Here is a 23,112-nt window from a genome sequence, read left to right as displayed (position 1 = left end):
CCTTGTTTGAACACCTTTTTTGCTTTATGGGAAGCTAAACAAGTACGTAGTCATGAGTGATCTGATGTTGATGGAATAATATGAAAACTCTCCAAACAGCAGTGGCTCTTCACTTTTTACTAAGAATGACTTTAACTTTGTAAATATTGGTTTCAAGGAGAGTCTCACTAGGAACTTTTGAGAGCAGAACTTGGACCTTATCTGATTGGACCTGATCTGATTTATTGAAAACCAAAACATGTCATCCATAGATTCTGGCAGGCTCAATGGTATAAAATTCTAGTAAAAAACTGTAAACATGCAAAAACAACAAGGAGTCCTTGTGGCAACTTAAGAGACCAAGAAATTTATTTGGGCATAAGCTTTCATGGGCTAAAACCCACTTCATCAAGTGCATAGAGTTGAAAATACAGTAAAGAGCTATAAATACACAGCATATGAAAAGATGGGAGTTGCCTTACCAAGTGAGGGGTCAGTGCTAATGAGCCAATTCAGTTAAGGTGGAAGTGGGCTATTCTCAACAGGAAGGGGTGGAAATCACTTTTGTCGTGCTAATGAGGCCAGTGTAATCAGGGTGGCCCATTTCAATCATGCAGCATTTCTCGGGGATTGTTGCAAGAAAAACTCCTGTGATTGTAATACATAAAATGGCCAAATAACATTTTGTAGATGAGAGAGAGAAAGACACATCTCTCACAATATTTTATAGTGAATTCAGTTCTATGTATGTCACATGATTTGATTCACCCATTACAAAAAAAATGAACTGCTAGAAGGATGTATTCACTAAGGGAAAACATCTATTTATGTATCTTGGTCAATATCATTAATTCAAGCATTAGATTAAGAATAACTTCCAGAGTACAATATTGTTCTAAAAACTTTATGTAAATCATTTCACAGAAATATTTTTTTACACAGGATTCAGAAACAGATGCAGTATAAGGATGTGCAAAATAATGCTAGACTTTCTATGCTACTTTGAAATACAGTTCTTTCTGTATTTCATGCTGGAACAAATTTTCATCACGACAGCATGTTTTCTTTTTACTTCCCTTGTACCTGCATTTTTAGTTTAACAAAAAGGTTAGAGGCATTAAAACCAATTGCTCTGCACACACTTCTTTCTGAGTGGGTACATTTTGTGAAGAGCAGAAAGATAAAAATAGACGTGAGAGAGATTTGTCATTTTAGGTAGAACAAAATGTTTTTCATCTTGGATATGTTTGTGCCTTGTACACTCTTCTATTTTACTGTCATGCTATTTTCAGACTAATGTTAAAAAGGGATTCTTCCTGCTTTTTTTTATTTTTGTTATTTACATATGCCTTTTACCTATCACATTATTCATCACTCATTATAGCTAGCTACAACAATACAATAGGTTTAATCAGGTCAGAGAAAAGAGGAAACACATTACAGTAACAGCTGCTATAATAGCAACAGGCATTGTAGAAGCAATACTGAGTGTGTATTTTAATTCAAAATATCATAATAGTGTAGGCAAAAAGCAGATTATTAATTTTGCAAGGTAACTATCCAGGATAATTAAAATAAGTTAAATACAAAAAGTTAATTGTTACAAGATCAATTAAAATTAATAAAGCTTTCTGCTGTTTGCTTCTCCCACTTCTTTAATATTCTCAGCATCCACAAGAAAATTAGACATACTCCCCAACAATATGGAAATCTGACAGCTTGAAATCACTGTCACTATTTTTATATTAATGAAAACTTCAACATTAGGAATGTTAAACATATTTATTCTAAAAACCAAAGGTTATGCAGTAAACTGGACATTTTTTTCTCCCTTTTGATTGGATCTTCTGGGCGCTTTTTTTGTTTGTTGTATAACCAGCAAGCACTGGAGTAATGCCCACCCCCTTCAGCTTTCTTCTGCTTGGCCCTTCAGCTTCTAACCTCGTGTTTACCCACTATAGCATAATGACAACACACCTCGCTGGGATAGAATACCTTTGTTCATACTCCTTGCCTGAGACTGAGAGGGGAGTGTGTAGGTTCCAGAGCCTCTTTACCCTTCAGCACTTCTTCTTGGAGGTGGTAAGGGTTTTCTTCTCTTTGAGGACAGACTGCATTAAACTACCCATACAACAATAATCATAACAAAAACAAGGTTTATTAAAAACAGAGAGAAATAGAATTGCAGCAAGAGAAATAGTTTGCTTAACATATCTAGATTTTTAATTCTCATAAACTAGGTAAGGCATTTTCAGCTTAGTTACAGCTCGTGAAAGCAGTCCTCTGTATCTAACCACTTTGGTCCTTGTCTCAGCACTGCTCTGCTCACTGTCAGTACCAAGATCCTTGATCCAGGGCAGATATCTCCACTTTTCAAACCAGTTTTCTCTGCCTCAGTCACACACACAGTAGGGTACCAGATTCATGGCTCATCTTGCAGGAAGTAGCCCACTGAGGAGAGGATGACTATTGAACAATAAAAGCTTAATGACCTAGCTCAGATGCCATCTTTCACAGACCTGGTTGTATCTTGTTTTGGTTGGGGCCCTAGTTAAAAGCCCTTAGGCAAGTTTTTTGTTCTTTTGTCATGAACTATGAATTATGGACAGAGGCCTGGACACTATTTCACAGCCTGATTCAGCTGACTTTTACAGACACTGATATCCTGTTGCAGTGTTGGGATGAACTTGAAGCCTGTTAGGTGATTGATTATGCCCCAGTGAAAGAAATGCTGAATATCTGAATAAGAACTTGGAGATAGTCATCTTTCTGTGTAGAGAATGAGGGAGTTAAAAATACGCTTAATGTCTTATGCACCTCAGTATATCAGTTTGATAGTATCCTGTTTGAATGCAAGTTAAATCAAAGGATGCTGTAAGGGCAGAACCAATGGGGAAACTGCAAGGAATAGCAAGGGTCCTTTGGGAAACTGTAGGGAAATGGGAAATAACCCCTGGCTTAATGCCCACTAAGTTGGCAAAGTTTACTCTTCCAAGGCCAAACTGAGGATCAAAGCGTACACTAAAACCTTAAATATGCTGGCCTAGACTGGAAGGGGAGTGCAGGTTTGAGTGGGGTGTCCGTAGCAGCTGGAGTTGTGTTCATCACACACACACACAGAGAGAGAGAGAGAGAGAGAGAGAGAGTGAGCATGCTTCTGCAGCAATGCAGACTGTCTCTACCAGCCCAGAGATGGGCGTAACTGGGCTGACTGGAACTTATTACAACCTGCAAGGAAAGATCAGGGTTTAGATAACGGGAAATATGCATATAGACCTTTATCATTTTAAACTTTGATTCTTGTTGCTAGGTACCTCTGGCTGAAAGAATAAATAATGCTTTGTTCTGAAGAAGCTATTTCTGTGTCACTTCAAACTTATTTTGTCACAGTTTTCCAGAGGAAATGGTCTTGCAGGTGCCAAACCCGCATGCCAAGTTGGGCCTGTCAGGTTAACACAGTTGGTAAGGGAGCTGTAACTCAGAATCTAGTCCAAGAATGCTAGGATGATGTGGTTCCACCCAAAGTGACTTGCAGGAATCCAGGCTGGTCACCTGGGAGATGCACTGAAGAGGGACTGAAAGGGGTCTAAATCACAGCTCGCCCTGTAATGGTGATGATGATGATCTAGATTATGAACTTGTTTGGACCATAAATTCATTCTAAAGAGTATGTAACACAGCTAAGAAGTCATGATAAGATGTCAAATAAGATGAAAGTAAGCTGTTGCTAGTACGCTATGGCTGGGTTCATTGCTCTGTGATCCCCTTCTGACAACAAAAATCACGACACAACCCCAGGAGCGGGGACTGAAGTCAGAGCCCCCCCAAACCCCACCAAAGTCTGAGCCCCACCACCTCAGGCGGGAGGGACCAAAGCCCAAGGGCCCCAGCCTCAGGCTGGGGGTTGGGGCCTGTAACCTGAGCCCCACCACCGGGGGCTGAAGCCCTTGGGCTTGGGCCCTGGGCGGTGGGGCTCAGGCTTCAGCTTCTATCCCAGCAAGTCTAATGCCACCCCTGGCAACCCCATTAAAATGGGGTTGTGACCCACTTTGGGGTCCCAACCCACAGTTTGAGAACTATGGTATTCAAGATTTAATGAGACTTTAGACTGGAGTAGCAGCAAAGAACATCTGAAAACAGTCATCTGTGTGTTGTGTGTCTGTCTTTGCAGATGTAAAGCACGGTATACATGTTAAGTATTGTTTATTAAGAGGCTTGTCAGTGCTCAGCCCGTAGGAAGGAGGAAACACCTGACAACACTTGTGTAACCTCTTTTTGCAGATGAATGGAATATCATTGATTAGGTCCAGAAAGAGCTGTTTCCAGCCCATTGTGACAGAATGCAGGCAGCTGTTTTCTGTCTTTGATGGTAGACAGGGGCAGTAAAATTAAGTGTTCTTGAAGATTCCACTCTTTCAAAAAAAAAAAAAAAAAAAAAAAAAAGAGGAGTGGGAAATCAGGGGGTTTGTGAAATACAGCTTACACAGACATGAAGAAAAGCTGTGTGTAAGCTGAAAAGCTTGTCTCTCTCACCGAAAGAAGTTGGTCTAATAAAAGATATTTCCTCACCCACCTTGTCTCTCTAGTATTCTGGGACCAGCACGACCACACCAATATTTCATCAGTGTTGTTTTACATCAAATTTGGCAGTATACAGAGAGAATTCATGATTGCGACTCACCTAGCAAGGAAAACTAGTGCTGTCATGGCAAATAGACAAATGCTTTATGATTGATCAGGAAGTGATACATCAGCTCTGCCTCATTAGATTACAACAATTATTATGTTATAACAATCCATATCCCACTAACCCCTCTTTTTGTCCAGTGATAGTGGTGGTTATTAACTGGCCACTTCACCTTGAATGGGGCCTTAGAATATATGTTAACTGCTTATGTTAAACAATCTGTTTCACCTTCTATTCAGCTGTGACACTCTGAGTAACTTTCCAAGACCTGAAGAAGTGCTCTTTGTACTCGAAAGCTTCTCTCTCTCTCACCCACAGAAGTTGGTCCAATAATAAATGTAACCACTTTCACAGGATGTCGTTGTAGTCTTATACCCAGATAACTACATTTTGAGGGAGATGTGAATTAGAATAACTGTAAAATACCCAAAAGAGAATTTTGAAATCTAAAGATTATTTGAAAAGGAATATAAAGTGGTTTTTTTTATTATTATTATTATTATTTAAAAATGTTTCTTTAATGGAAAAATAGATGGCTTTAAAAGAAAAATAGATGGCTTTAAAAGAAAAAAAAATCAAAACAGCCTTATAACCTGCCATGGACTATATATTGATTGAAATGTGTGGGTGTTCATTTTAATTACTCTTTGCTGCTGTGGTTGATTATTATCTTTGTATTGATTGATTTTTAGAAAAAAAAAGAAGAAGCTTGGAATTAATACCTCTAACTGCACGGATGGTTATGACACATCTAGTAAACCACTTAAGTCACTATCCCCTCAGTGGAGGACCTGCCATTCTTCACAGCCTTATTAGTGAGAATCATGACAACTTTTATGTGGAATCTTCTGAGCTGTCTTCAGAAGTCTTCAGAAGTCCAAACTTGCAATTATTTGTATTTAATGACAGTACTCTTATATCTTACCTTCAAATTCCTGCAGAAATGACTGTGGATACCGAGCCAGCAGGAGTCCTCTCAGATGTAAGAGTAATTGTCAGAGATATCTCAGGGAAATATTCTTGGGATGGCACGATATTATACGGACCTTTGGAAGGCTGTCTAGCACGTCAGACTGGAAATAATTCATTTGTGGTTTTGGGCAGTCATGAAGGGCAATTTGAGGCCCAGGCAGACTTTTCTCAAACAGAAGAAGGAGAGGATGCTCTTAACGAATTGCTAGAAAAGATTGGTAACACTAGTCCTGAATGCCTTTTACATCCACAGCTAAAATTAAATGAGCCATCACCACCACCATTTGGTATGAGCCATGTTCAAGAGAATGAGATCATAGAAGCCATAATAAGGCAGAGTGCCCAAGAAAAAGAGCATGTACGTAAATGCAGTTCTGATCTTGATATGAACATAGCGAGTGAAGAAGAACCAAGTTCTGCTGAACCACAAGCACCATTTTATTTCTGTAGGCTGTTGCTAAACGACTTAGGAATGAATTCTTGGGATAGAAGGTAAGCGTGTATCTATGAATATATGTTTGTAATGCTGCTGCTATCTCACAAAGCTGAAGAAGTCTTCAGTTTCCCTGTGCTATACTGCCACAATTGTGATTTACAAAGATGCTCATGCTGGTGTCCCCTTGTACTAATCAGATGGAGCCACTGGCATAGCATTCTCGAAGAGAAGGGTCCCTGGGTCTGAAATGGCCCACTTTGATTAGCTTCAGGATAGGCTGAAAAATACTTGTTTCCTCAAATATTGAAAAAAAGAGAGAGAACTGTGAGGTTGGTTAGTAGTTGGGGAAAGAGCATTTTTCAGTGTTTTGCTGGTTGGGGGTATAAAGGACAGAACTGATGCAGTTTAGTCATAATGCATGGAATTTTTTAATGTATATTTTAAGTCATCCTTTTATTTAGCTGTGTGAATTATGAAACTCATGACATATATTCTATGATGCATTTTCCCTTAAATCCATGTTTTATGTATCTATAGAAAAAGCTTTCATCTACTTAAGAAAAATTCTAAATTATTGAGAGAGTTGAAAAATCTGGACTCCCGTCAATGGTAAGTGAAACTTACTCAACAGTTCTAATGTTAAAGGCCACATTTTCAAGGGAGGGCACCACAACAGCATTCCCAAAACTAATCATTCCCAGAAGAAGTTGCCTGTGTTAGCAATGTAAATACCTGTTGTTGTGTATTCAATTCAATATATTGAGTTTTTGGTGAGAGAACCAGTAAATCAGCCTATTACTGTTTTCCCCATGCTTTCAGTCCATTTGGGTGACACCCTCTTCACAAGTGTGAAATGAAAAGGTTTCTTGGTTGTTGTTTTTTAGCTGGAGTGAGCAAATTACTTTTGGTGCCACTATGTATGAGACTGAATATAAGTAGCAGGATTTTTGTTTAAGGAGTCATATATATTTCTGTTTTCATGTCAGTGTCCATAATGACGTAGGTGAAAGGAGCTATTCTGAATGTATATTAACCAAGGAATATTTTCCCAAAGAAGAATTTTCTTCAAAATGATTCATATGACAATAGCAGTCCTCTAAAGAGCAAGCTCAAACCCATCTCTTTAGAACTAGGCAATGGCAGAATAGAGTTCTGAATGTTGTGTACTATTTGCCATTACTTAAAATGTGATTTTTTTCTTTGAAAAATGACTGTAAAGATAGCATTGTGGGGCATTATTGTGTCCCAATAATTTTCAGAACAAATATGCTCAGTTTACCCCCCAAAAAACCCTTTTTTACACACCTGGGTATGTCAGACTCAGCTTGGGTTCTGAAAGTCCATGAATGTTTTTTCCTTCTTCTACATCAGTAATTAAGATTCTACAGGCCAAATTATGCCCTCATTAATACCTGGGCAACTCTTCAGTGAGGTTGCACAGATGTGAGTGTTTAATCCTGTAATTGTAATTAGGTAATCAATTTTTTGCTGATGCACAAAAAGAATAGAATCCAGTTCACTCTCCCCTATGGTGTTGACTCTTCAGTGTAATCAGAAGTAAAACATGATAAAAATTAGTTTTTGCCACTTAAGTAGGACATGACTGTATTCCTACAAGGATCAGATCTGTTGCGTAAAATGGTGTGATTTTTATATAGTCACATTTCAGAGTACACTGCTCTTAATTTGAAGAAAAATTAATTGAACTAACAAGTTGTTCTTCAAGTTATGGTCCCTATGTATATTCCACATGTGGGGTACACATGTTTGCCATGCGCCCAAGTTCGGAAGTTCTTCAAAGCAGTGTCCATTGGTCCATACAAGTGCAGGAGCTCTCCTTGTGTTCTTGACCAGTGTTATAAAAGACAGTGAGGGTTGACATCTCTCCAGTTCCCTCTTACCACCGCATGGCCTGAGTCGGACTCTTGTCCTCCTTCACTTTGTTGTATAATCTATTTGTATATAGTTATATTCTTAGGTTAGTAGTTAAAAAGTTATAATATAGTATCGAGTATTTCTTTTTCTCCAGTTGGGGATCCCCTCCGCCAGCTCTGGGACTGTGCCCTAAAGTCCTGCAATTCAAAAATCGTATCTCCTGCCCTTAATCCTTCTCCATCTGTCATGAACATCAGCTATGCTTGCACTCTTTGGGTGAGGTGCATATCTCTGCAAAGTGCAATATTTGCTGCTTCTTCCCACCCAGAACTCAAGAAGCCTGGGAGCTTCTCCTACAGAAGCACCTGATGGAGAAAGTTATGGGGCCCCTCTCCGATCCAGACCAGGGAGACCATCCTCACCTACCTAGCATGTGCCTTGGAGTGGTGCCGTCAACATCGAAACCCAAGGACGACTCTTCTCGGGCTCCTCATGAGCGTAGAGGGCACTCTCATGAGTGCAAGGTCAGATCCCTGTTGAGGACTGTCTGTAAGAAACGCATTTCCTCACCAAGCCAGTCTGGGTTGTGTGAGATGTCGCAAACGGAACCTAAGGAGCCAGCTCCAATGAAGTCCCCCAGATCTGAGGGCAAGATACATAGAAAGAAAGGTCCGCCAATTCTGTCAGTCACCCTGGTACCAAAGCATAAGAACGGACACTTGCCAGTTCTGTCTGAGTTCTGCTCCAAATCCATCATTGGTACCACTTCGTCCATCTAAAGACTATCCAGTTGTTGTTGATGTGTTGGATCCATCAGACTTAACTGCAGGAACCCATCAGACATCGGGGCATACCAAGACTTATATAATATCGGAGGATATATTCCTCCTTATCCTCAGTCTCCACTTCTTTCTGGCCCAGCCCTCCTGAAGCAGGGGTTCTCAATCTTTTTCTTTCTGAGCGCCCCCCGCCACCAACATGCAATAAAAACTCCACAACCCACCAGTGCCACAACTGCTTTTCTGCATACAAAAGCCAGGGCCAGCCCGGCATTAGGGGATAGCAAGCAGGGCAGTTGCCTGGGGCCCCATGCCACAGGGGCCCCAACAAAGCTACATTGCTCAGGCTTCAGCCCCAGGTGGCAGGGTTCAGGGCCCCAGGCTTCAGCCTCAGGTGGTGGGGCTTCGGCTTTCTGCCCTGGGCTCCAGCGAGTCTAATTCTGGCCCAGCTTCACAGACCCCCTGAAATCTGCTCACGGCCCCCTAGTTGAGAACCACTGTCCTAAAAGATATCCTTACTCGGGAGGAGGACCTTACATCGCTGTCCCAGGAGCTGTCTCACCTCCAACCATCAGGAATGCCCTGGTACTGATGGCACTGCCACTACCAATGCAGCTGTTCTTGGACTTGGATGAATCAGAGGAGATGGACATACCATTGTCTCCATAGAGGCACTCAAGCCCGATAGACAGTCAAGAGGTTACACTCACCATTCTCCCTTGTACAACTTCCCCAGGGACTGCTGAAACTGATTTCCTTGGGGTCCCCTGCAACCAATTGATCCCTCTTTCTAGCCTCATTGGAGTCCATTGAATCTTTATGGAAGGTGTCCTAGCCCCTCTCAGGAGTTGTACTGCTTCTCTCCCTCTCTCCAGCCAGTTCTGTCAGTGGAAGAGGAGGAAGAGGTGGAACCAAATCAGCAGGTACCAACAGTTCCAATGGGTACCTCTTTGTCATTCCCATATGAAGCAGTCACTCCTTCTCCGCCAAATGACGATTGCCATTACCAGGAGCTGTTACAAAGAGTGGCCAGTTACTACAAATCCCTTTAGAGGAGGTCCAGGACCCTCAACGCCAGCTCTTGGACATCTTACAGTCTCAAGGACCAAGTAAGGTGACTTTACCCATCAATGAGGCCATATTAGAACCAGGTAGTGCAGCAGGTACTGCTGGATTGAAGTAAGAGGAGGAACTGGAGAAGCGTCAATATTCACTGCCTCACATCTTCTGTTGGGAGCATGAGAGCTACTGTGCACGTGCAGGCCAACAGGCATTGCTCTGAGGAACTTCTAGACTTGGGCATATGGCGCACATGTGTGCCCCATGCGTGGACTATGGTTAGGGACCACACATCTCAAAGAACCTCCAGTTACAGTAAGTAACCTCCACATTTTAAAATGAACTTAGATTTCTTGTTACCTCTAATTGCAGCCGTGAAACTCACAAGATTGCAGTGTTTTACATTGCAGAAGGACAAGAGGACAAATGCTCAATATTGTCCAATGCAAGAGGAAGCCAACCATATGAAGATTTTGTTGCTGGATTGGGCTGGGAGGTAATAGTAGCAAACTTAAAATGTTTTTGTAGGGTTGTTGAAATCAACATTTTTAAAATGGGTAAATTGTATATTACCTACGCATATTTTAATTTTCAAAACCAGAGAAATAATTTTAACTTGCTGCATGATATTTGGTAGAAGTTCATTTAAAAAAATGCTGAGCAATATACAAAGCAGAATCCTGACAGTCCATATGTTAAGCACTCCCTGCCACATGTAAACTGTGAAATATTTTAGAAAATAGTTTCTAAAAAAAGGAGGCTAAAAGTACTAATTTCAATTGTTTATTTTTATATATTTGTATTTTAATAGTTTATTCAATTGTGAAATATTTCTTACCATCAGGTGTTTCAGGGAGCTGAGCTCAGGGGAGCAACCTAAATGCAACTTTCCATTAACTTTTTTTTTTTTTTTAAAAAGAGAAAGAGAGAGAAATTTGCTTTAAATTATTAGAGGAATTACTGTAGGAGCAGCTTGTGTTACATTTGACATGTTTCAGAACAAAACATGTTTTCTCCTGTTTCCCGTAGGTCAGGCCAGACAGTGGTTTGTTGTTACAAAGCCCTAGAGTTTGGTCTTGCCATTGACCCCCAGATTTCCATCAAAGTGATGGTGATGTTAACTGTTACTCATTAGTGGGAGAACCTCTTTACACATCTTTCTGTGGAAGACCTACTCATCTGAGCCACATTCTGAGACCAGATATTCCAAGAGGTATTGTCCGATCCTTACTGTAATCCCAGAGCGAAGTTATAGTCCAAGAAATCCTTTACCCCTACCCTGACTCAGTATTTACTGAGGCAAGCTGTTCTTCCTAGAGCCTTGAGTCACTAGGCTTTCAGGGATCAGATCTCTGCTCTTGCAGAGGCCTACCTCAAAGTTCATGTTGCTCTGCCTAGAAAGCTTGCATACTACAAAGACTAGCACTCAATAAACAACTTCAATAAATAGATCCATCTATTTATGGGCTCACTTCCACAAGTACTCTCTTCAGCTCTGACTCATGAGATTTCTGTACCCATTAGAGCTACTCTCTCTTCCACTAGACCTGAACTTATCCCTGGGCTGTTGACTGTGAAAGGATATTCTCTACTATGGGTCATCTGTAGCTTCTTGACCTGTACTGCTCACTTTTGTCACAAAGTAGCATAAGGCTGCTAGATTAAATCAGAGAGCTCCTAACTGCCTGGGAACTAAGGACCTGATTTTCAGAGGTGTTGAGAACCCACTGTTCCAGTGGAATTGAATGAGAGCTGTAGATGCTTAGCACCTCTGAAACTAAGGCCACTGGCCAGTGTAGTTTGTCCTTCATTTCAGCTGTGATCTAAAGGGCAAAGTGATGAAGATGAACTTAACCATGGTCACTTGCATAGTCAGCCTTCATGGCATTAAAAAAACCTGGAAAATAATGAAAAGCATGTTATGTCTTTCTATGGGTAGAGAGAAATCTAATCACCCTCTTTGCCATTCACATAGTCTCAAAAAAGGAATTGCAGAACAGACTGGCTAATCCTCCATCAGATCCATTAAGGGGAACCAAAGCTCTAGGTGTTCTCCTTATATGACAGCTATGGGCATTTACCCCACAGGGACATAAACATTATACCAGGAAATGGGAAGGTACAGAAGCTCCTCTTCTGCTGTCCACCTTTTGAATGAGGATGATGCTCTTGAGGTTGATGCCTTGTACCACCTATACGCTAGAGGTAGTACGTCTTTTCTCTTTCCCTGCTAATGGAAAAGTTACATTAGAAGGTATTGAGATCTTAGGCTAGTGGCATCCCAGTATTCTTCATTTGATCCAGGGCACCTTGGTGCAGTATATCACCTCATCCATTCAGGGTATGTGTCTGCTGCAGCTGGAAGTGTGCCTTCCAGCTCAAATAGACAGACGTGTGTTAGCACAGGTGAGCTAGAGTGCTAAAACTAGCAACGAGAAAGGCCAGTGGAATCTCAACCCAGAAGTGGCCCTATTCCATAAAGAAAATTATGGTCAGAAAATGACTCCAAAAATGGAATCCTCTTCTTCAACAGAGCTGCTCCATGTCTTTCCTCTTACTCTCCTTGCGTCAGTGAGAAAAGTACATGTTTACAGCTGTTTACTCTTGTTAGCCCTGCAGAGCCACTGCAGCAAGGGGAAGAGTGAGCTGGATTCTGTTCTGGATCACATACCATCAAGAGGATTGTTAATTAAGGTCCAACTGCATGGCCATATTCTGTCTTCATGTACGCTGTGCAATCCTATTGAGGTGCAACTGAAGGCAGAATTTGACCTCGGGGATCCATAATGCTAGTGATAATGCATGAAACGGTAAAAAGAACCTAGCTTAGCTTTCAGCTCGGAGGCTGAGTCTGCATGGCTAACAGAAAAAAACAACTTTTGACATGTAAGGTAAGCAAATTTGAACCATTTCTTTTTAGATCAGAACCAAAGGCAGTAAGGCAATAAACAAGCCAAAGCTCTGGTCCCTTCCCATCTGTTTATACTCCCTTTCGATCTGAACCTGGTCTCGTATGTCCTCCTGTGTTTTCTCTTCAAGCCTGTAAGACAAGTCTCCAAAAGATTCTCCACCCTTCAGACAATTTTTCTAGAGGCCATCAGTTCAGCTAAGAGAATGGAAGATTTTCAGGCCCTTCCCTTCAAAGATCTTTACTGAATCTTTAATCAAAATGCAATGATAACCAACATTGGCCGCTCACTAATTCCTTTCCCATGATCCTTTCCCTGACAGATTGGCTGAAGAGAGTCCTTCCTTTTCTCTGTTCCTCTCTAAATAATGAGAATTACTGCATACCTTTAATGTAAAGAAGAAACTGGGGGTCATGCTTAAAAAAGCCCTAGAAGCAGTCATCTGACATTTTGTTCATCTTACAGCAGTAGAGGGAGTTGAAGGACTTAATTGCCAGATACACCTATGAGTCATTCTCTCATCTCTGTGGTCTAAAGCAGGTATCACCTTCCAACCATCAGAGCCCACTTTAACAGGGTTTTAGCCATCTTACAGGCAGAAAGAGAGATGCCTTCCTTCTAGAACTCTGCAGGGCTGTAACCTAGGCATTCCTACATCATTTCTCTTGCCACTGCTACTTTGGCATGCCTGCAAGGAAGCCCTTTATAATATGGTCTGTTGATTGTTGTTACAGTAATGCCTATAGTGATATTGCCATTAAAGTTCCCACTGTCTGCACTGATCCATAGGATATAAGAGAAAACAGATAGTTCTCTTGCTCTAATTTTAGCTTTTCTTACTTTTTAATGGGTCAGCCCAGATTGCTGAACTGGAAGTGGAGTGGAGTGGAAACTTTGACTTCCCTTTGCCTAAAAGTGGGGTTTTACAGTTATAAAGGTTTTTTAAGACTGAAGCAGTAGTGAGCATGTGTCCTTTTAGATATTCATATTTTTTACTAACTTGTAATGGTAACTGCACTTAGCAAGAGAGGCTCTTCATTTCACCTATGTTTCCCTGTTCGTGTTTTCTCTGTATTTGACACTGATTTTTAATTAAGGGTGCATAGGTGTGGTTCGTTACTCTGAGGTTTCTTGAACTGATTTGCTCAAACAGAATTAGTCAGAATAAAGGAGCATAGTGTTACAGAATTATTTTGATCCCTCTTGTCATTTGGTAGTAGAAACATAGAATACCACTTGTCTGTAATGACCCACTAAAGACTAAAAGAAACTATATTAACAGGTAAGCAAATCACCTTGTCTCCATTATGACTGTCTAGTTATTAGTTTTAGAGATATTTCTTTTTAGCAGCTTACAGAAACAGAAAGCTGGCGTATCCTAAAATGTTGTGCAAAGACACCCCCCCACACACACACACACGCAGAAAATTAAAGCCTTAACACTTTAAATATACATACACACACAGAGTTGATTGTCTATGCTATAATATCCTTTAAATGTGGCTCAGTAAGGAGAAGGTTTTTTCCTTGTTGTTTCCCCTTTTATATCAATAAGGTTGATCTTTCAACACATTGTGGATTTATGGGTGGTCTGCAACGTAATGGCAGCACAGGACAAACAGCACCGTATTACGCTACCTCTACTGTGGAAGTCATTTTTCATGTGTCCACAAGAATGCCGTCAGATTCTGATGATTCACTGACCAAAAAGGTAACTCGTTTATATCATTTACTATGATAGAAATTTCTAAGATATTATTAGTACATTATTTTGAAATATAGGAGTTAATCTTCATATGCTCAAATCAAAATTTGTATGGAACATAAATTGTACTATGTATGCAAGCCCCTCTTTATTCTGCAGCACATGGGAGTTAAATTCTGCAACTAGATTCCCCGAATGCAGTGCCTTGTGAACATTGGATTCTGCATTTCCATGGCAGCATCAAATACCATTATTAGTAATAATAATAACAATCATTTTATTTCATTTGCCTCACTGTCAAAACCTTCAGAGTTCAGTACAATAGAATAAAAACACATGCAATATAATGTGATAAAATATCATTCTCTTAAAGTACAAACATGGATGAATAAATGAGCAATCGAGTCTAATAAAGGAAAAGAAAGGGAGTGAAAGAAAAGTGATGAGTTATAGTAGCAAAAATCACCAACCGACTTCAATTTAAAACCATAATTTGATCATTCACAATCCTGACAAGTAGTGTCAGCTTCAAAGGATGGCCAGAACCCAGACGGAAACCAGCTCAGAATTTTGTTGATATCCAGCTACTTATTTGTTTAAGATTGAGCAGTAACTGGTGGGCACTCCAGAAGATCAGAGATATTTTGGACAGTTGGCAAACTTCTGCATGGTTTAAGGATGGTCAGCACCCTACCCTCGTAAAGTGAATTGTTAAGATCTATCAGTAATGGAACCATAGCTACCTCATTTGCTTTAAAATACGGTTGTGCCCTGAGAAATAACTGTAAAATGTCATTGTGAGGTGCCATATTCATTGTCATGTTGATTTCCATATCACATTTGCTTAGTTAACATTAGAAAGATGGAATTTGACTACTCGCCCTGCAAACTCACCCTATTTTTTGATAGTCAAGCTGTGTCTTTTCCTTTTCCCATAATATTTGTAATAAAGATCCTGTGGGTGTTCATTCACACCTATGCAATCTCATTGCCTTCAGATCATATCTTCACTGGGGTCTGTGAGATTTGGTTCTAGCAATGATAATACATATGAAATAAGGTTCACAGTGAAACCAGTGAGCTGATGGTTTGAGCCTGAGTATTTGTGATATCCAAACCAGCTCCAAAGACAAGGATGAATATACAACAAGCCCTATGGGAGCCTTCCTCATCCTTACAGTAAAATCCAAGGTGTCCGTTTCTTCGAATCTTACTTGCTGATCCAAAAGAGCTGATATCAGTATAAATGTTGAAATCCCCAAAAACAATAATCCACTGGGACTCCAACAGCAGTATGCAGACCAGTTCAGAGAACTAAGCTATGAAATCCCACGGTTAGAGGTCTATATACCAATAGAACCAGATAGGACTATGTGCTTGAATAAACATGTCCATGTGACTCTCCCGTGCAGCTCAATTTGAAGAAAAATGTCCTAGTTGCCCTCACGCACACCTTTTTTTTTTTTTTTTTTTTTGCACATGAGTCAATACCTGACCAGAACAAGTCATGAAAAGATTGGGTTTGTCATGTCACTCGTCCAGGAGTGAGAAAGAGAGAGAGATGCGAGATCTTGGTGAGAGTATCTGCCATATTCACAACAGGACTGATGTTATTTGAGAGTATCAAATGTTCACATAGGAGGAATCCATGTTTCCATCTTAAATCAGTGGAGAAGAATGTCAAGAGGAGTTTTCTACTCCTTCCCTTCCCTGTCATAACTTCCTAACAGAAGTAGAGAAAGAGAATTATATATTGTTGCATTAAGACCTCATGTTTTTGAGTAGTTTTCATTCATTTGCTACTGCTACAGAAATATCCAATGCTATTTAAAAAAAAAAAAATTTTATTACTGAGAGGTGAGAATCCTAGTGTGCTGCCACTCAAGGATGGGAGAAGGGTAGCATTCTCTTCCTCTCTTTCCCTCTGCTTCCACCGGGCAGATTCTAAATAACACTTTATCCTGCGTGAAACCTGGTGGCTCCTAGGCCAGTAGCTCTATTTTCATATCTCTGTTCTTTGCTCTATTCTTTCTGCCTGTCTCCAGGCAGAAGAATCAGAGTGCTGATCATCTTACTGAGGTTGTAAACCCAAGAGTATAACAGAAAGTCTTACCTCTGCTAGCCAAGGAAGCATCCTGTAAATACTGCAGTTGTACAGCGGGCTATATATTCTATGGGTTGTGGAATTATAGTCTGATGCAGTAACTCCACCTAAATATTTTGTTATGGTGTTTTGTTTTTTAGGCACAAGGGGATGCATCCACTTCTGGTTTAAAATTCACTAAAAGTAGTGCACATCCATGAGGGATGAATTTGGCCCAGTAATTCTGTAGACAACAACAATACAAATATTTTTTCCTTTACATATTTGAAAATCAGGTTTTCATATTAAAAATGTTGTTGCTCTTTTTAAAATAAATACTACAACTCCAAATAATATTAAAAGACTTGGCCCTGAACAAAAACTTTCCTACTGACATAATCAAAATTCAACTGGTACCTTTTCCAGCTGTAAGATTTAGTATCATTAGTGTTAAAACTTTTATCAGATATCTCACAGCTAGAATAAAAATCAATCTCAGTAACAGCATCCTACAGTTCCTTGTCTTAGTCTAACTAAATTATACCTAACAGTTTAAAAATGAGCTGCAAAATTTCAAAGTGATTTATTCCATCTTCTCCTTTGTCATAGTAGAACGTTTTCAATTCAGAAATCTGGTTGCAACCCTATACTGAACTCTTGCTCCTTCGCTTCAGAAATTTGTTAGCTATAGCTAGATTAGATTTTTAGCAGCTAATCTAACAGCTGTAGGGGTTTGCAAAGTGGGGACAGAGCTGTGCTATTGGATTTGTCCAATTCATTTGACTCCAGGACTATAATTGCACTTATGTCTTACAAGGCTTTTATAGCCTAAGGCTGGCCAGCAGCAGAAAAACAAATTGGCAGTGATACAGTAAGAGTGAAAGGGAATGAAAGGCACACATTATCAGTCTCCAGGCAGCGCTGTTCTGGCAGGAAGTTTCTTGGTTAATTTACAAATAAAACTTAGATTTTAGGATGGGCTCACTGTCAGACAAACAATGGGGATGTCAGGCCTCACTGTTACTTAGTAAAAGTAGCAGCCATGCCTACCCAAAAGCAGGAATTCTTCAATCAAACAGACGACTCCTTTCTGGAGCCAGCTGGCTAAGTAATGCAATTAGTAGGAAAAGGAGGTCAGACTATTAGGTGTGTACCATGACCAGTGTCAGCAGTGGCGTGTTGCCTGGCAGGCAGCATGCAGACTAGCTAAAGCAGAGTGCCTTTAAAACTATTTACTCAAGTGAGTGAGTGGAAGTGGCGCACGACTAGCCTCAGAACATGGAGTTGTTTTTGTAAGGCTTGAAAAATGAGCATTTGTGCTGTAACTGACAAGTACATTCTGAAGCACATATTCTAGCTGAGGGAGTGCAGCTGAGACATGATTAATGATGGCATAATTCAAATTAGAGGCTATAAATTGACCAAAGTTATATGTATATTCATGGTTTGATCTAATTGAGACATTAAGGAAACTACTGTACTTGAACAAATGTGTGGTTAAAAATGTGTGTAAATCTTATTCACATTATTAAAGTTGTCTTTATGTGCAGTTTATAAATTAATACTAATCTATTAAGTTTTGAGAAGGAAAATGCAAACAACTGCAAGAGCTTCCTTCCTTGAGTATTTGCTAATGTACATCTCCGGTAGCTTTCAGAGCAGGGCTCAATTTAAAACGACAATCTACTTCTTTGTCTTATTTTCCAGTTTCATCCTTTTCGTGGTCAGTTGGTTGGTTTTTTCAAACTACGTATATTGGAGGAGAGAGAACTCATCAGTTTTGCTCTGGATTATTCATTTATTTGCTTATTTGACTATAGCCAAAACTGTTCCTTTTTTGTTTAGTTTGTGCTCAGAAGCTTTAGATATATATCACACAAAATCCAAAACATTATTTTTTTTCAGTGATCCAAGTAAGAAGTCTACAGTTAGTGTATTATGGTTTTACTGTTCTGTGTCACTGGCAATATAACGATGTTTTAGCAAAACACAAAAGCTGATAAGTACAGTATTATAACAATATAATCAATATTGTCAGAGTTAACTGAAAATTCAGTGAAATCTTTTCCTCCATTGGTTTACAAGACTAAGTCCTCTCCTGGTCCCCCTCCTAACTCTCTAAGCTCTCCTTCAGCATATCCTTCCTCATCTGCCCTCTAATTTTCTGTGGGGCTTCCACAGGCTTTTGTTCTAGGTCCCCTTCTCTTCTGCCTATACATTTCATCTCTGGGTAATCTCATCTGCGAACGCAAATTTAACAACCATGCCAGCAACTCACAGATTTATGTCTCTACACCATGTTGTCTTCTGTTCAAAGTAAAGCCTCAGTCTGCCTCTCTGACATCTTGTGAATGTCTAGCTAAACATGGCTAAAACAGAGCTCCTAATCTTTCCCCTCCGACATCTTCCCTACTATCTCCTTTCTCTATTGCTGTGGACAGTGCCACCATCATGCCTGTCAGACAGGCCATAACCTGAGTGTCACCTTCAACTCCAGTATCTCTGGGTCCTCATAGCCAGGCTATATCTAAATCTCTAAGACATGGCCTTTGTACATCCACTAAAGCTCTCACCCAAGCTCTCATCATCTTGCGCCTTGATTAATGCAACATTCTTTTTTCTGGCCTTGAGAAATGCGATCTTTTGGCATTCATATCCATTCAGAATGCTACTGCTAAATTTTTCCTAGCCCATCACTTTGACAATGTCACCTCTCTCTTTGAATCCCACCGTAGGCTCCCCCTTCTCTGTTGAATCAAACATAAACTGCTTGTGTTCACTTTCAAGGCCCTTCATAGTAAATCCCCACCCTACTTATCTCTCATTCACTACTGAGATGTTGATGTTTGCCTCTGTATGACCCATGATGCCAGCCTCTACTGCCCACTTGTTAAATTTTCAAACAGGCAGTGCTATTGCCCTTGTTGCCCCATGTGTTTGGAAGGCATTTGACATAAACATCCACAAAGCTACCTTATTACCCACCTTCAGATCCCCCCTCAAAATTCTCCTTTGCAATGATATCGACAAAAAACCTGACAATGGTTAAGCTGTTGGCGTGGAGAAACCACTGCCTGTCATGCTGACCAATATTGTCTCGTTGTTTCCTTGTACTCCCGTCTGTCTGTATCGATCGGTTGGTTTTCGTCTTGTACGCTAGACTGTAAGTCTCTGGAGGTAGGGACTGTCTTTTTGTTCTGTGTTTGTACAGTGCCTAACACAATGTGGTCTATGGCTAGGGCTCCTAGGCACTATTGTAGTACAAATAATAATAATACTGATCAAGGAGATATGTCCTTTTAGAAATATTATGATAAAATGGTCTTTTATGCTTTAAAGGCAATTATCATTCTAATATAAAGCAAGTGTATGTTTCTGGCACATTACTTTGGGCTGTGATTGTGTTATATCTCATAGATGAAGCAGAATGTAGCCTTCCGAGTACTTGGATGGGTAACGTCTCAGAGAACCCTAGGAGCTATAGGAAGTAAGGGTCATGATTCAGTAGGTGTCTGTCTGTCTTCTAAGTGAGTATTAAACTGATGCCAAAAGTGTTGTACTAAGGAGCACTGTGCTGCTGAAGGGAGATATCTTTGAGAAAAGATAAAACCAAGGCGCCAATCATGTGATGATTAAATATGTCATTGTGGTTTTTGCAAGAGGTAGAGGCGTAAGCCATTGTTTCCTGGCTAAATGACAACTAGCGAAATTACATTCTTTTGGCCTAATTTCTTCCTATTTTGGATGTTTTCTTGCATCTAAGTCCTTCTACAAAATATGGCGTTGCTGATTCAGAATGGCTACTATGTTAACGCTCTAGACGTGGCTGTATTTCAGACATAGGTGGAGCAATCACTGTAATGTTTGTAAAGTATTTTGGGATTCTTCAGAATGAAAAGTGCTGATAAATTTAAGAAATCATTGGTTGAAGAATTCATATGATTAAAAAAGATGTCCCTTTTTTAAAAGGATTTGGTCCTATGTTTTGCTCACTGCTTTCTATACATCTGTATATATTAATCCTCATTTACATTGCATAGCACTTCCAAAAATAATCCCATTGAACTGTTTTCAAAAATTGTACTCAGTGAATACAGGTGGCCTGATTTGAGCCCTTACTGTTGTTCAGCTAGTAAACTAATATATTAACACACCACATTCCCTTCCACATTCCTTTTACCTTTTGTTAGATTAATACAGACTATTTCTGAATAGGTGAAATGTATGTATTAGTGTAGCCCAGGTAGTTTCTTTTTTCAGTAGCAAATTTGCTTCACATCTTGTTTGTGGTCACTCTTATGTTTTATAGTTGAATCTATTTGCTCACTATGGGTGAAATCGTGGGAGTTTTGCTATTCTTCAGTGGAACCAAGATTTCACCGTATATTCTCACAGTACCACCGCTTAATATTGCTAAATATATATATATATATATATACACACACACACACAATATTCACACATTATGGTTATTTTATCTCAATCATCAGATATCATTACAAAATAATGAAATGCTGGTAGCCATGGGCATGATAGTGAGAAAGTTAATTTACGCTAATCTGTGTTGGTCCAGGAAAAAAATACTTTGTGTAGTGTTTACACATTTCAAACTGAGGAATGAGGGACTGATGATTACTTGTTTTGTAGATAGGATTGAAATGGATTTTTCATTTGTACATATAAATCAGAGAAATAAATTCAGCAACTTTTCTGTGTCAAGTAAAATCAAATAATGAGCTGTGAACTTGAGGTATTGTATGAACAGGTCTTATTTTGCTTTTCCCAAGTATAAATCCCAGGTATTATTAACCTATAATGTCCTAAGCAAAGGTACTGTTAGCATTCTGATCCTCGCAATGTTGTTTTGCAACTTTGATAGAAATCCTTTACTGTTAAAAATTACCATCCAATTCTAGTAGAGTGAAATTCATCACTATACAGAAGGCCAGAACAAGGCCTATGCTTCACTTTAATCACCAGCTTTATCTATTTTAAGGTTTAAATGGAACTTAAGTATTGCACAGGTCTTGTGCTAGCCCACTGCATAGGGGTAAATTTCACCTTTAATAATAGATATAATGTCAAGGTAAAGTGTATAGCAGAAACAGTCTATTGTGGATGCTCAATATGTAATTTTCAAATGACTTTACCTTTGTTAAATCACAAACATTTTTTTCTTCACAAAGAAAAGGCACTACTACTTAATAAGGACTATTTTTCTATGCTACATTTCAACTTTAAACTTCAGACATATTTTACGTTTTTTTAAAAAAGGTACTTTTCTCCCATTCTGTCATATCTCAAAAACTACTTCAGAGATTTTGCTCACATTTTCAAAACACAGTTTGCCTTCTGACAGATATAGCACAGTAAGTGTCAGACCCAAAAGTGAATCTTTCAGGTGTCTGAGAAAATAGGATATGGGAAATCACAATGGAAAGTGTGTTTGCAACCTGAATCATAGTAATTACTATCACTGTGAAAACTATAATATTTTAACTAAATTAAAATGTTCTGCTAATAAACATTTTGATCTAGTAATCCAGATTAGCACAGAAATCTGTATATATACTGTGCATGTACACCTCATGCAAGTTGATAGTTTGATAATTACTTAATTAAACCATTAAATAACAATGTGTTTTGAATGAGGCAAGTTATTTAGTTGCTTTTAATTCCAACAAGCAGAGAAAAAGCAATATTTTAACCTTTTCTGTAATGAAATATTTCTACTGTCAAGCATTGTAATTCAATTTGTAAGCCATGACCCCTCATAAACTGTTGTTATCACTCTGATTAATAAAGAGCCAATTTGCTGTTGCAGCTTCGTCACTTGGGAAATGATGAGGTTCACATCGTCTGGTCTGAGCACACCAGGAACTACCGCAGGGGTATTATACCAACAGATTTTGGAGATGTTTTAATTATTATTTATCCAATGAAGAATCACATGTTTTTCGTAGAGATAATGAAGAAACCAGAGGTATGTTTTAAGCTACTTTATTGTGTCCATCATAAACATTGTTCAAATGGCCAACAATTCTTGTGTAGCTTAAAGGAAACTTTATTCCGAGAATTTAATATGAGTAGAGATTTAAATGGTCAGATATGAAATGAAGAACATATTAATATTACATTAATGCTTAGCATTTGGGGCAACCTTTCAAATTTCTAAAACTGTAGGAGATGAAATATGAAAAAAGATATTTAAAACAATGGCAAAGATCTATTTAAACTAATAAAAGCAAGGGAATTTAGAGTTCAGGCTTTCACTAGGCATTAATTCACCCCATCATGCTTAGCTACTGCAGCACATATGGTATTGTATGTACCCTCAAACAATGTTTGAGACCGCTGCAATAATCTGACTCACTGGGATGATTTAAGGATTGAGTGTGATTCCTCTCACTCGGCATCCTTGTTTTTGTGTGAAATGTCAAACAATTTATATTTGTAAGACTTAATTTAATTTCTTTTCTGTTTTTGTCAACAATTTAAAATAGTATAACTTTTTTCAACTTCCTTATAAATGTGGGTTTAAATCTCAAAGCAAAAGCAACCAGTGTCTAAAAAGTTGTGTAGATAAAGATGGAATATTTATATTTGAAATGCAGAAATTGAGTGTGAG

The 23,112-nt window shown here is 39.2% G+C and overlaps 1 protein-coding gene across 12 annotated transcripts in view; it reads left to right on the top strand.

Annotated features, from left to right (window-relative positions):
* The window catches only part of RALGAPA2 (Ral GTPase activating protein catalytic subunit alpha 2), a 306,774-nt gene that overhangs the window by 165,502 nt on the left and 118,160 nt on the right, over nucleotides 1-23,112 (top strand). For 10 of the 12 annotated variants that reach the window (XR_012158343.1, XR_012158341.1, XR_012158342.1 and 7 more), the window contains 5 exons: nucleotides 5,359-6,130; nucleotides 6,612-6,683; nucleotides 10,160-10,283; nucleotides 14,252-14,407; nucleotides 22,309-22,467. Coding sequence is in view for 9 of the 12 variants with exons in the window: in XM_073339773.1 (XP_073195874.1) it covers nucleotides 5,359-6,130; nucleotides 6,612-6,683; nucleotides 10,160-10,283; nucleotides 14,252-14,407; nucleotides 22,309-22,467 (1,283 nt within the window). In the remaining 3 variants the exon portion in view is untranslated. Of the gene's footprint in view, nucleotides 1-5,358; nucleotides 6,131-6,611; nucleotides 6,684-8,103; nucleotides 10,038-10,159; nucleotides 10,284-14,251; nucleotides 14,408-19,901; nucleotides 20,168-22,308; nucleotides 22,468-23,112 lie in introns of those variants that run through there. The other 2 variants (XM_073339780.1, XM_073339781.1) reach the window with 2 other exon arrangements.

The sequence above is a fragment of the Lepidochelys kempii genome, chromosome 3 (assembly GCF_965140265.1).
Source record: "Lepidochelys kempii isolate rLepKem1 chromosome 3, rLepKem1.hap2, whole genome shotgun sequence".
Classification (NCBI taxonomy): Eukaryota; Metazoa; Chordata; order Testudines; family Cheloniidae; genus Lepidochelys; species Lepidochelys kempii.
Note: the sequence above shows the minus strand (reverse complement) of the source record. Positions and strands in the feature narration are given on the sequence as shown.